The 15,616-nt window shown below is 36.0% G+C and overlaps 1 protein-coding gene across 1 annotated transcript in view; it reads right to left on the bottom strand.

Moving 5' to 3' along the window:
* Nucleotides 1-732: 732 nt before the first annotated feature.
* DCDC1 (doublecortin domain containing 1) overlaps nt 733-15,616 on the bottom strand; it is a gene marked incomplete at both ends in the record, with an annotated part of 429,210 nt that continues 414,326 nt past the window's right edge. Inside the window, 4 exons of the mRNA XM_082661206.1 lie at nt 733-881; nt 3,393-3,543; nt 13,515-13,694; nt 14,983-15,119. Coding sequence (XP_082517332.1) covers nt 733-881; nt 3,393-3,543; nt 13,515-13,694; nt 14,983-15,119 — 617 coding nt within the window. The remainder of the gene's footprint in view (nt 882-3,392; nt 3,544-13,514; nt 13,695-14,982; nt 15,120-15,616) is intronic.

Genomic DNA, 15,616 nt, shown 5'->3' on the forward strand with positions numbered 1-15,616 from the left:
CAACATCTAGCTGTGCCCCATCAGGAGTCCTGTGCTGTAACCACAAGCCAAACTGAAGGAAAGTGGGAGGAGGAAAGATCAATTCATGTGGTGTTTGGTGGCCACCAGCCATTTCATTTAGTAAATGCAGGATTTTAACATGCAAGTTTGAAAAATATAGTGGCTGAGCCAGAAAACTGTCAGTTTGAGTCAAATTTAGTATTAGGTAGTCAAAGAGTCTTTTTTATTATCAAATTATATATGTATATATAACTCATATAGATATAAAATAAATAATGCAAAGTTATTTATATATAGAACATATATACTACTTGACCCCACTAAATTTAAGTATATAACTATATATATACACTCAAATTGTCAGTCTATTTATTATCAAATTATATATATTATATAAATATATATATTATATAATTTTAAAAGTATATATAATAATATATACTACTTGACCCCACTAAATTATTTTTCAATAATAGCTAGTATTTTCCTTTTTCTTTTCCTGGAAGAAAATACACCTAAGATAGTTATTTTACTGACATTGCTTTGTCTAGTTCTGTTGTCTTTCTAAGAACAGATTTGAGGCACCAAATGCCACCCTGTGTAAAAGGCAGAGGGTATAACTTTTAAAAGAGACTGCATGGAATTATGAAAACAATGACTAATCATCATACAACATCCTGGCAAGCATATGAGTATGTCCGCACAGGCTACCCCAGCGAAACACAGCACAAACTATGATGGGTCTGACAGGAATTCACTGTGTAGAGGTACCAGAGATTGAAGCTTTGTGGATGGTGACAACACAGCGTCTGTGGCTTGAGGGCCCTGCTGCCTTCGGATTCGGGCATAATTTGCTCTGACCTCCACCAGTTGCTTTAACTCTGTTAAAAAAAAAATTATTTTGAGAGACAAGTCAATGTATTTATAGAAAATAATTAAAAGTTCAGGATGATGAAAATCTTGAAGATCCTTCAGAAATCCTCGACTCCCACGTCGGCCTCTCTCATTACACACTTGACTTGCTTATCACATCAGATATGCGTTAACATCCTTTGGATTTCTACAGAATGGCAGTTGCTAGAGAGGGCTTCCTTCCAAGCTTTTTATAAAGCCTGAATTGGAAGCTAACCTAGGAGTGGTCTAAAAACTGAGCCCACTGAAAAGATGGTAAACACAGCATTGAGAACAGTGTTCAGATTTGATGACAAACAGCATAAAGCACCCTTTTGATTTTGTTGGGGGTTTGTGTGAAAGAAACTATTCTAACAGCATCTGATTTGTTTTGCCAAAACAAATCCATTTTTCAAAGACCCAGTGTGATTTTTTGATGGCTAACTTTCACATGCTAAATGTTTTTACATTATAGCACATAAAATAAGTTTTTATAAGGTGCTTAGTTTTGAAATTCCCAGGCTGCCTTATTTTCTACTACATAGTTAAGCCAGTAGGTCACAGAAAAATTATGAGTAGGATGATTAATTAAATGTCCCTTCACAAGTATAGATATGTTATATATGTATGTATATATAATATATATAAATGCTAGTAGCATTTCTCTCTTGTTTTAAAGCATTCTGAGTATTTAGATTTCTACTAAATGATTATTTCTCAATTATTTCAGGAAAAATAATAAAATGACAGCTCAGACAATAAAAGAACTTTCTAAAGAGCAACTAAATTAGACTCTCTGCTATCAATCAGATTTTCTAGAACATATATCACCCACCAAAAAGAACTGAGACAACTGGGGAAACCACCAACACTTTCACCATTAAGGTAATATGGGGACCCATTTTCAGAGGAGGAGAAACAACTCTTTCACGTCATAGTAATTCATGTGGTTAAAGAACTGAAGACGCAGAAATGAATGTTTGTCTACATAGCCTTGTCAAAGGTCCACAGAGCTAACAAGGAGGAAAATGGTAAGGAGAGTAATATGTGCGTTTCTAGCTTTCTCTTTTCTCTTTGCAGTTTTTCTTGGGAACAAGCTTGCTTCTGGGAAGGCAGCCTACATATCTCTTCGCGTTTTGGATACCCTTTTGGCTAGGTTGCCTGAAGCACACTTAGCTTTATTTATCAGAAAGGCCTAATGAATACAGTGAGGCCAGGAGGGTGGGGTCCAGGTTAACAGAAAGTCATCCCAAGAGTATGAAAGATTAAGCATAAATAATGAAGGGACTGGGCAAGTACCTTCTACTGCACCACTTATTTGCTTACTATTCAATTACTTCAAGTGTGTTCATATACTCAATTAGATCGAAAACTCTTTCAGCGAAGGAACCCTGGCTTATATTTCTTTTATAGGCTATGTACTTTAGGAACACAGAAAGCTGTCAACTAATACTTATTCATGATAGGAACCCCATCATTGATGTGTTCTTCTAAGTAATCACATAGTGAGGATCACCAAGAGCTGGAGTGAGGGGTACTGGTGAATGATGGGACAACAGAATACAAAGAATACAAAGATTGGCACCTCTTCCTTGATGTAAGATGGTGCTGGGGGAATATGTGTGGCATCCTCACAACAGTGCTAGGCATCCCAGTAAATCCTTGTCTTCCTACTTTTTAGTTTCCGTTCCTATACTTTTATCCTTTCTGGGCTAAGTGTAAAGATATGATTGCAACTTTTTAAAAAGTTTTTGGTTTATATACCTTATATACAACATAGTAATAATAATCCTATGGTGACTTTTAAAAGAGATAATCTAGCATTAGTTATTTTAAGGACCCCAGGTAATTCACTTCTGAATCTTTTAATTTCCTTTAAAATGATATCAGTGTTCTTCAGAATATCCTGAAAATTATGTCATTGCTAATGTATACCTACTCCAGAAAAGGGTTTTAAATTCCTCAGGATAAATAGGATAAAGGACAAGAGTTAGTTTAACAACAAACGTATGTTCTTTTCCATTTCTAACATTTATCAAAGAAAATAATCAAAGGATAGACAAGATAATAAAACAAGCATATATTTACTTATTACTAAAGAAAAAAATCTGTAAACTGTATATTTGCTATTAATGAAACATTAAGTTTTAAATAACTTGCAGAGTGGGAAGTCAAGGAAGCCTCACTTTCCTCAGGGTTCATGCTAAAGAATGAATACCTTCAAAGGAGGCCCTTTAGAATTTCTACAAATAAAGCCCCTTGGATAAAATTCAAGACTAACAGAACTTGAATTCTTTAGAGCAAACAGTGTCAAAAGTGAGGTTCCAACAAATAAATACTTGAATTTAACTTTAGTAACATGGAGTAGAAAAGCGTGGGGGAGGATAATTATTAAAAATCATCATGATGGGATGTAAAATTCAGTAAACAAGCTCTTTGAAGAAACAAGTGAATGCTTTAATTCTTCAAACACTTGATGGAAAAGAAACCGTCACCCATACCTCTTTGGGTTCTAAAGCCATGCCCTGTGGACACACAGATGACCATGCCTCGCTGTATGTCGTCCCACGAGTGAATTGGCTCTCCGTCAGGGGTGTACAGTGTTCTGGCTGGGTGGGCCAGTTTGAGACGAGAGGAGCAGTCACTGAGCAGCTGAAACACAAAGGGACACACATACTGGGATGTGGAATGTCACACCATAATTACATATTAAAGAATCAACTCCTTTAAGAGAACTATTATCATGATATAAATATTCATTTTACTTATAATTGTTAGAAAGAGGTACACTGTATAGCACAGGGAGCTCTACTCAATACTCTGTAATGACCTATATGGAAAAGAATCTAAAGAAAGAGTGGATATATGCATATGTATAACTGATTCACTTTGCTGTATAGCAGAAAGTAACACAACTTGTAAATCAACTAAACTCCAATAAAAGTTAAACAAAAAAAAGGAAGAGGTATAGAAGGAGATGAGAAGAAGGGCTTACAAATGTTCCCTAATGTGTTAAACGGTAAGGAACTTCAGTGCTTGTCAGTGGATTTGTCCTTGTAGGTCTCTATTTTTCCATGTAGAAGAGGCCTCTTGCTGTTTAAGAAATGACTAAATATGAAAGACCTTGACTTGAAGAATCTAGACTTGTTAGAATAGCTCATTTTTTTTTTTTCAATGAGCAAGAAGCTAGAAGGACAAAAGCACTGACCTGGCTCTGGCCTCTGTATGACTCAGACAAGTCAGGCAACTTCCCTATGAAAGAGTCTCTTTCACTATAAAATCAAATTTTTGGTCTAACACCTCTTTGACTCTATGATTCTATTATCAAAAATCTTTTTCTTTTCAATTGGTAAATTTAAAAACTATGTTTAGGGGCCTAATTCAATTTCTCTCAATTTTCCTTGAAATATTCATAAAAACACATGTACAGATACGAAGTGTCAAGAGTACTAAAAAGATTGGCTAACCTGTCACCAGACCCCTAAGGGTGGTTCCATTAGTCTGAATAAGACTTTAAGACAAAACAATGCAAGCAAGCAGGAGGAAAGTAAGAGGTTTCCACACACCTGCCAGTATGGCTTTTACCTATCATGCAGGTCAAACACCTGCTCTCCCAAAATGAAGGAGCCAGGTCCACATGTGTTCCAACTCACCTTCTATACTTTTTAAAAAATTTTTTAACAGCTTTATTGAGGTTTAATTTACATGCCATAAAATGCATTAATTTCAAGTACGAAACAATCAATGATTTGTAGTAAACTGATAAAGTTGTGCAACCATCCCACAATACAATCTTAGAACATTCCCATCACCCCAAGAATCTCTCTCATGGCCACTGCAGTCACTTCTGTGACTTCTGCGACTGCAGTACTTCTTTTTATATATCGAATTAGGAGCTACAACTCACAGCAATGCAGGGTGGCAGTGGGCAGAGCTGGGCAAGTAATGGCATCTTGCATTTGGAAAATGAATCAGTAATATGAAGGAAGCCATGAAAGAAGTGGTGAGATAATGCAATTCAGAGAGTGAAGTTTTCACTCACTATTGTGAGCAAGAGATGAATGCACTGAATTGAACAGTAATGGAAATTATCCCAGAATACATTCCCATCTGTAGAGTGGGATAGTTAGAGAAGAGCAGTGGGAGAACGGACTTAAATGCAGTCCTACACCTCTTGCTAAATGACAGCCAGTCAGCAGCCATTTGATTCTGATTCAGGATCTAGGGGTGGATCCTAACAGCTCCCAAGTCAAAATTTAGGAGAACAAAGGAGAACTAATGTCTTCTGTCAAGAGATCTCTCCTTGAAGAGGAGATATAAATAGAAAAATGAACATCAGCAACTATATGAGGCTTATGAAAGTATTCTACGACATAAAAATGGTATCTGTACACAAGGTGAAGATTTAACAAAAAGATTTAGAGCACAAATACATTTTAGAGAGTACCTATATTGTGCTCCCCCCAAATCTGGTAAAATATGACTTCCATAAACACACACACACACACAGAAATGAGATGACAACAGCTCAAAGGAAAGGAGCATTGCTGAGATGCAGGCAGAGATAATGATGGTGATAATGACGATGGTAACAACAATAGCAGTTAAAATTTACTAGCACATTCCTGTGGGCTAGAAACTTTTCTAAAAGTTTCTAAGGACAATCTAATATTTTTTCTGTGGAAACAATTATTATCCCCCTTTTGTTGATGAGAAAAATGGAGAACAAAGACATTAATATCATAACCAAGGTCACACAGCTGGTAAGAGAAGAAACAGAGGTTTAAATTGGGATGAATAGACAGCCGAATGAGAGGTAAGGAAATAAAAGACTCAAGAGCAGAATTACACTCTGTCTTAAAAGCAGGAAAAAGCAGACTCAATTTTGTAGAAAATCAAATCAGTATTAGGGAGGGCTAAGTTGAGAAAATCTCATAGGATACAGAGAAAGGATAAGACAAAATTTATGAGAAAAATGTAAAACATTTGGAATGTCAAGACATCAGATATTAAACCTATACATTATTGGTGTTACTGGAGAAGAATCCAGAATAAATTAAACTTAAGCAATTATTCAAAACACAGAAGAAAACGTTCGTGTTTCAAAGACCCATGTCTTCAGATCAAATAGGCTAACCTAGGATAAGGCACAGTTAATGAAAAAAATGACTAGTATTTAAATAGAACTGGGCAAAAAGTATGACTTTCAGACATGGGGGAAAAATTCAGTTATGTTTAGACCTGTTTTCTGCAACAATGAATACCAAAAAAAAAAAAAAATGAAAGAAAATCTCTGAAGTTTTTAGGGGAAAAGGTTTCAGTATAAGAACTCAGTATCCAGCTAAATTATTACTTAGGTTACAGGAAACAAAAGATATCCTTATGTGTACAAAAACTCAGAAAACATATCACTCAGATACATTTCGGATTATTAAAAAATGAATGAAATTCCATCACCATGGAAAAGTCATAATATAAAGTGACTAATATTAAGCAGTAAGACCACTAGAACATGATACAGCTGTTATAAAAATGGTCAGAAAATAAATGAATTTAAAATTTTAAGGTAAGTCTCCATAGAGAAAAAATAAAGTAAAAATGTAAGACATCACCAAAAAGGGACATGGGCAAGGAAAAGAGAAACCAAAGCATTCAAACTTTCTAGCTATTCATGGGGGAAAAAGATGCTGTTTCTTCTTTTTTTCCATCGTTAGGAATATTTACTTTTATGATTATAATCAATGCAATAAAACAAAAAATCAGAATAAGAGAAACAGTTCTTCTAAAGGAGTAGGCAAAATCATCACCATGTGAACTTTATATGATTTCATTCTTAGAAAATTTATGTAAATTGAATGAGAAATTAATAACAAAAAGAATGCTTAGTAAAGTGGCCAAGCACAAAATAAATTATAAAACATCAGTAGTTTTATGTTGTTCACCAAAAAAAAGTATTTAAAAAAATACAGTGGGGGTAAATTCATCCCAACATCAAACCAACTCAGAATGTCAATTATTTTAAAATGTGAGGTCCTTCCTTATAAAAAATTATAAAATTTTACTGAAGGACAAAAAAAAGATGTATATGTATATAAAACAATGCCAGAGAATTCAATCTGGCTGCAAAGATTGAATATTGTAAAAGGTGTCAATTCTTATGAAAGTAATTAATAGCCTAACATAACTACAGTCAAAACTCCTGTAGGATGATTTTAGGGTGTTGAAATGTAATTCCAAACTTCATCTATAAAAATCAACAGGCAAGGATAATCAAGTAAAGTCTGAAAACAAAGTACAACATTAGGCAACTTCTATCAGATATTAAAATATATTAAAAAGCTATAGTAATTCTAAAAGTATTAGATAGCCTAAAAGCAGAAGTTAATAAGAATTTAGTATATTATAAAGTTTGTATTCCAGCTCAATGGGGAGAACAAAAAAGATTATTCAGCAAGTAGGGCTGAGATAATAATTTTAAGCCAATAAATAAAACAGACAAAATAGCTTCACTCAAATTTTACACCAGAGGGAAGTTTCACACAGTTTAAAAAGTAAATGGGAAAGACACAATTATAAAAATCTTAAGATGAATCTTTATATGACATAAGGATAGTAAAATACTATTGGAACATGAAAAGCAAAGAACAAACTTTTAAAATATATTAATTTCTGTACCTTAAAAAATCTCCTAGACACAATGGCAAATTGGATCATTGTTACAATAAATCTGACAAAGTTACACATATAGGCTTGTTACTTTAAAAAAAGAAGATTCATATCAGTGTGAAAAATACTTCCAGCAGAAAAATAGCAAAGAATTTGTCAGGAATTCACAGATTACTAATAAATGGTAAAACAAAGCAAAACAAGTCAAAATCACTTTTACAAATAATTAAAGACATATAAATTAAAGCATGGGTATAACATTTTCTCCTGTCAACCTGCAAATACATGTTTCTAAGTGATGGCAATTAGCATTGTTGATAACTCATGTAAACAGCAGGTAAGTGGGAACTCTCATTCACTACTTGTGGGAGCATTGACTCCTGAAATGGTCCTAGAAAACAAGCTGGCGATAGCTATCAAAATTCTCAAGCACATTTACATAATTTGACCTAGCAATTTTTCTAGGAATTTATCTGGGGGAAATAATCAGAAAATTAAATAAAGATTTATATATAGATATGTTCACTGGAGCATGTTTTATGATAGCAAAAAATTAAAAACAATCTAAATGGCAAACAATAGAAAACTGGATGAGTAAGTAATAATCCATCCAGTTGATAGAAGATGATGATGCCATTGAAAATAATGTTTTGTTAAAGAATATTAAATTATGTGGGCAAAAAGTCACAACAGTTTGTTAGGCGAATAACACAGGTTGCAAAATTATATATATACCATGTGATCTACTATGATCACAATGGCAAACAAATATATAAATAACCATGTAGAAACCATAGGAATATATCTACTAAAATTTTAATAACTGTGGTTATTTGTGGGTGATAGAATTTTCATTTCCTTCTTGGTGCTTTTCCTTTTTCTAATATTAATGCACTGACTGTATGTTGTTTTATAATTAGAAAACAGAACAAATGTTATTCAAATAATCAGAAAATTCATAGTGATTACAATAGATTCGTATGTTTCATATGGTTTTGCAGTTTTTCTAAATTTTCCATAACAATAGTCACTATCTTAGTCTGCTTGGGCTGCCAAAACAAATACCATTGACTGAGTGGCTTAAACAAAGGAAATTTATTTCTCATCGCTCTGGAGGCTGGCAAGTCAAGATCAAGCTGTGGTTTGATTTGGTTTCTGGTGAGAGCTCCTCCTGGCTTACAGACAGCTAGCTGCCTTCCTCATATGATGGGAGAAGAGAGAGAGATCGCTCTTTTTCTCTTCTTATAAACCCACAAATGTTATCAGGTTAGGGCCCCACCCTTAAGGTCATTTAACCTTAATCGCCTCCTAAAAGCTCTATCCCCAAATACAATCACATTGGGGGTTAGGGCTTTAACATAAGAATTCGGGGGGTGGGAGGTGGAGACACACAATTCAGCCCATAGCAGTTATATATTTTTCTGCTCCAAGGCAGCCAGAGAGTATGATTAACTGAGTTTCTATCTGGACTGGGAGCAGTGGGGAGCTGTCCTAGAATTGTGTGGATATGTCTCTGGGAGAAATTCCTGTAGCTTGAAAAGATCCTACATAAGGATAATTCTTATACTTTCCCCTACTTTACCACTAAAATGTCACTCGTCTATAGAGATTGTGTTTCTGTTTATAATCAGAAAAATAAATATAATTTAATAATGGCATATACCAAATACAAAATATGACTTAAATCTGTAGCTCTTTCACTCGGTGTTCAGAAAGATCTATTTACATGAGACTCAGTTAATGAGTTTACAAAAATCTTTTAAAAGTAAATTTGAAAACAAAAGGCATTTTCAGTACAATTAGGTTCTAAAATATCTAGTTAGCTTATGACCTTTAATGACATTCTTAATTCTCAGTTTTTCAAATATATCCAAATTTACTCAAGTACCTTCTTTAAAGTGGGTAATATAAATTAAATGTTTGTCATTTTTGCAATAACAAAAACTCATAATAAAAGAACAATGTTCTATACATAATTCTTCACCCACAATCTCTTTTGTGAGCTTTCATGGGCCAGGTCCTCTCAGAGTGGCTCACGTGGGCATCACAGAACTATTTCATATTCCCTGAGGACATGAGGTACTTGCCTCTCCAAATCAAAAAAATCTGTTTCTCATTCTTTCAGCTTCCACTCACGCATTCAGAACTGTGCTTGGCTGTGAGAGAACACATTGCTTTTGAGATTCTGTAGAATCAGAGAGAGGTTGCTGGGATGAGAGGAGACAGATGCTTTAGGACCATAGAAGGAGGGGCCCTGATAGTCATAAATCAGAGAAAGATGATGGCCCTGAAGAAAGAGCCACTAACCCTAGAGAGGGTGTCACCTTGGTGCACTGATGACAGATGAGCCTACACCAGTTGGAGATGAGAGTTTGCTCCAGCCATGTTCAAAGACTGGGTAGGAAGAATGTGGTTCAGTCACCCAGAATAGCCACAGCAGTGAACGAAGTTGAGGGAAAGCCTGCATTAGATGGGATTCAAATACCTTCTGGGGGTTTCATTACAGAAAGTAGAGTGAAGCACCTTGAAATGCGTTCTGTTCCTCATTCTTCTGGTAAAAGTACCAACCATTGAAACTCTGAGCTTCTCTGGAATTGGTGTTGTTAGCCAGATTCCCCTAGTAAAATCTGAACCCTACTCTTCCTGTTGTTTATTTGTTTCACACACACAGTCCATTCTCCTGAACTTTTCTTTACAGCCTGAGAGCCTGAAAGGATACACTTCTAACTGATGACAAAGAATCTCATTCAGATCCCTAAAATCAAAATCAAAACAGAAAAAGGAAAAAGGGAAAGAAAGAGATTAGAAAGAACATTTTTTAAATAAAGCAAAAGAAGAAATAATATGCAGAAAACTTTCTAGACATTGCCTAAGTAGCTTTCTACACACAGGCCACATTAGTCTCCCCAAAACATTGGTTTTACTATGCCATGACCTTATTCAGAGACAAACTAGTGGTTCATGCACTCTAGTCTGGGGTAGTGTAATGGACTGAACTGTGTCCTTCCCCAGACTCATAGGCTGAAAAGACACTAGAGCTCTCTCTCCACATGTGCTCAGAGGAAAGGCTCTGAGAGGACACAGTGGTGAGAAGTCAGCCATCTGCCACTCAGAAAAAGAGTCCACATCAGAAGCCAACCCTGCTGGCATCTTGATCTTGGACTTTCCAGCCTCCAGAAGTGTGAGCAATAAATTTCTGTTGTCTGAGCCACCCAGTCTGTGGTATTTTGTTATAGCAGCCCAAGTAGACTATACAGAGAGTATGTGGTGTCCACCCTATATGCTTTTTTTTTTTTTTTTTTTTGCGGTACACGGCCCTCTCACCGCTGTGGCCTCTCCTGTTGCGGAGCACAGGCTCTGGACGCGCAGGCCCAGTGGCCATGGCTCACGGGCCCAGCAGCTCCACGGCATGTGGGATCTTCCCGGACCGGGGCACGAACCCGTGTCCCCTGCATCAGCAGGCGGACTCTCAACCACTGTGCCACCAGGGAAGCCTACCCTATATGCTTTTGAACAGTCTCTCCAGTTGTCTGTATCTCTCCCTAATTCTCAGTCCAGGTACCATCTACTCGTATGTTTATGAATTCTAACACCCATACCTCTGTGTGTGATGCCCCTCATGCTTGTTAATGCTTTTTTCTGCCTAAATGTTGAATCTTACCCATTTCTCAAGTTCCATCAGAGCTCCTGGTTGTGTCCTCTGGGGAGCCTTTCTCCTTCACCCCAGGTGGGCCCAGTGTTCCCTCCTCTGAACTACTGAACTTCCTGTATGTACTACTGACCTGACCTTCATCACATGCTGTTAGTATTTCTCTAAGAGGAAGGTCAGCTCCCTTAGCAAATTTTTCTTACAATCTGTGTTCATCATAACCAAATATGGAACACAAAGAAAAACACATAATAAAGAAATACCACTTTTATTAGGCCACCAGTAATAAGACCATCCAATAAACACTTCCAAAAATAAAATCCTTCCAGTCTTTTTCTTTTAGGTTTGTGCATGCATGTATATAGAATCTAACTCTACGTGCTTTATAGTATGCTTCTTTCATTTAGTATATCTTGAACATCTTTATTGACATTCTTTCTAAAGTTGATTTTAATTATGGTAATATTCCATCCTATACACTATAATTCATTTAACCAACTCCCTATTGATAAGTGTTTACTTCTAATCTATATATGTTATAAATAGCCCCATGATAATTATTCTTACCAAACAAACTTCGCATAAATTCATGAAAATATCCTTGGGATAAGGTTCTAGAAGTGCATTTTCTTATGATTTGTATAGCCACATGGTCCTCCAAAAAGTTTTACTTCCATCGACATGAGAGTGCCCATTTCTCTATAAACCTAAGTAAAGCTTGATATATTTTCAAATGTTTTGCCAGTTGGAAGTATGCATTTAATGAGAACATAGATCATGTGTCATTTTATTCCTCCTATTGCTATAGGTTAACCTGTCAATTATACTGCACTATAAAGTTTTCAAACCCTTTTCACACACATAAATTAGGATAATACTTTACAGCATCTAGCACAGTGCCCTTTATGTACAAAGTTCATAAAAAATTATATGATCATGGAATAATATGTATGGCATGGCTTTTATATGCTACATGAGAGTCACATAAATCAAAAAGTCATTCTTTCACCAGGTATATGTAATTTTTGTAAAAGTTATGGTAAGTTTTTGCTATCCTGAGCCTGACAGGCTATCTTTAATCCTCGTCCCTGCTCTACTTTTTATTTATTAATCATTTCATATTCCCTCACTAATGTATCAGTTCTGGTTGCAATGGTTATGTGCATCTTAAGACTTAACATCTGCAATACAAACTCTGTGATTTTCAAAGAAACCAGCAAGGAAGAAACATTTCAGGTTTGTTATAGAAACTGTTCTAGGGTGTTCTCTCCTGAAAAAGTTTCACTCATTTTAAAAAATCACTTTCCTTTTTCTTCCCCATGTGTATGAAGTTCCTTTACTTGTATTCCTAGTTTTGAATTTATTGTCTGCATTTTTCTCTCTTCTTTCTCAAATACAGCAAATCGGCTGTCAACTTCTGAGATGCAATTGCTTTCACAGTTCTTATCCAAAGTCCTTGTCAAAGAGAAGTGGTCTCCATCACACTTTGAAATCACCAACCTTCAGGGACACAACTCCTCTGAGGTGCCCCTGCCACTCTAGGTGCCCCCATGAGCCTCCATGAACTCCTCCAGGCCTGCCTGTTGCACTGTCTTGCCTTTCCTTCCATCTCCCACCAACATCTCACCTTTATATGACTTCCTCTTGTCCCAGAAAAAATTATAAAAACATTTCACAAATAATAAAGCCCAACAACTATTATAAGATATCACTGCAACAAATAAGACTTTTAAAAATTCTACCAAAATCCATTTATTAGGTACCTAAAGTTTTCATTTAAAGACTAAGACAAAATGTCAACTTTTAGAATTGTATCATTGATATTGCAAACAATAAATGAACTGTTACTCATCTTTTCTTTAGTCAATGTTTTAATTCTGGAAAGTGGAAAGCTTGCCATAGTTCCAAGAATCTGTGTGACAAGAATATGATAGATTTCCTCTAGTGAATACTGTTGTTTTCCCCACGGGGAACATATCCAGTGAATAATCACTCTTTTGTGAACTAGGTTTAAAATGGAACAGGAAAACTATTTTAAACTATCTTAAAGTTTAGATTTACTCTAAACTTGGGTGCAATGAGTTTAATTGTCATTGTTCTCTGCTGGCCAAGTGTCATATTCTGATGCACACATTATGTCAGACAGCATTGGACTCCACCCTGTGAGGAAAGTATTACTCCCATTTTAGAGATGAGAAAATGAGATTTAGAGAGGTAAAATAATTTGCCTGACCTAACAATCTATAAATGTCAGCGCTGGAATTTGAAAACAGGCCTATAAAACACTCTCCTTTCACACTAGGTTTACCTCTGAAATAGTTCTGCCCCGGGCATAAGTGCCATCTTCAGGTCTGCCTCCATTTAGGTAAATCCACGCTCGTTTTGCATCGGGTTGCTTATACAAGCTGCTCCTCTTGAATGATATACATTTAGGTGCAGTTGGAGAATTTCCCTTGGATTGCAGTTCTTGGACTTCAGAAAGCTGTGCCTGTTAAGAAAAGCCCAGAGAATGCCGTGGTTAGAGAATTGTCTGTTTAGTGTGTATGCGTGTGTGTCTGTGCATGTGTCTGTGTGTGTGTGTGTGTGTGCATGTGCGTGTAGAATATGCTGAAAGAAATATCTTATAATTGCACATCATACGGAAAAAAGATTTAGGAATTACATTACCCTCTCCTATCACTGACTCTTCTGTAAATTCCCCTTGCTTCAATGCATCACTGTAAGCAATAATAATCATTAGAGTAATAATAATAAGGCACTTATTTTGGCAAAGCACTTAACTTTCATTTATAATTTGGAGAAATAAATAGAGATATGTTTTTGGATTTTTGTATGGCGTTTCTCCTACTGAGTGATTTCTCTGCATCTAACAAATGAGTTTTTGATTAGAGTCACAGCATCATTTCCTTTAACCAAGACATGCTTAAGGGAATGTACATGACTATTGTTTAAATCTTTACTCTCTGTCTTTTAAAATACAGCAGCCACCTTTATATGCTGCCAGATCCCTGCCAGGCAGCTTTTCATCCTACTTCAAGCATGTCCTAGTTCAATGCTTTGCATTCATTCCCTGGTCAGTGATTTATCCTTCTTAGCTTGGCAAGAAGTCATATTTCTAGCGATGTCAATTTCTTTTTTCTAGTAACCTTGACTTGGGCACACGCCTAAGATTTAGATTGAACACATTTCATGATTTGAGAAACCCTATTAAATAAGAACACATCATTTTGATGAAAAACTTCACAAAGCAAAAAGTTTTCCCAGGTCTCTCTATCCCCAATCCTCTCTCAACAGCTGACCTTTCTCTTCTCGTCTTTTTTATGTCTGGCAATCCTGTCTGATTAATCAATTGGATTGAAACTGCTTTTTGAATTCCTCACTTCTGAATGTCTCCATTGAAATTAGTATTTTGCTCCTTCCTCTTTTTACATATTGAGACATACCCTTAGGAGTGATGAGCAATGAAGCCATAAGGCTCAACTTGACTACATTTATTATAATTACCTTTGTACATATCCACTGGGCCTTTTTCTCTTCTTTGCTAAGGTCATAATTTCTGGTCTCCATTCAAACAAAACAGACTTTCATATGAGCTGGCTGTGGCTTAGATAGTTACTCTCCAAATGCCAACTCAATGCTTGGCATATGCTTATGTGGTCATTACTGACCAGATGCCGAGAATATATTAATAGCATAATTTAAAAATTCAATACTGTACTTTTAAAAGCTTATAAAAGAGCCTGAGTCTTTAATGTCTGGAGTCCTAAAGATCATACCTCTGTACGTCTTATAAGGTCCATGAGTTTAATTTCCTCTTGAGTCTGCTTAGTCCAGCCTCCTTCCACTACCACCGGCTGCACAGGGCTTTTGTTGGGAACCATGGTGGCTGGCTGACATGCTGCTACCCGCCGCCCTGGGGAAAGAAGTCTCTGGAAATGTTTCTGATGATAGGCTTTCAGATTTCAAATAAATTGGTTTGGCTTTCTATGCATAAATCATTTCACTTGGGAGCAGAGGGTAAAATACTAAATATATCATAAAAGCAAAGATGCCTAAGGTAATAAGATCTAACAATGTCTCTTCATACGGGAGCTTGAGGCTTTAAATAGCCAGGATATGCATACTCAGTGTACAGATGGAAAAGAAAGATAACACGCTGACTTCCACACTGGCCCCAACCTCTCATCCACGATATGGTTCAGCGGTAATTTAGTCAAATAGAATCCATGACCTATATAGCCCATCATCTCTTCCAGTCATGGAACATATGTTTTGTTCTCTTCACTAATAATAAGCCTTTCCCCCACAATTAGTTTAGCAGCCTGGGGATTAAGTATTTCTAAAATAATATTAACCCAAGAGACAGGAGGCCTTTTTTTTTTTTCTATCTAATAATACCCTGCGAACACG

The sequence above is a fragment of the Grampus griseus genome (assembly GCF_964374135.1).
Source record: "Grampus griseus genome assembly, chromosome: 8".
NCBI classification, from domain to species: domain Eukaryota; kingdom Metazoa; phylum Chordata; class Mammalia; order Artiodactyla; family Delphinidae; genus Grampus; species Grampus griseus.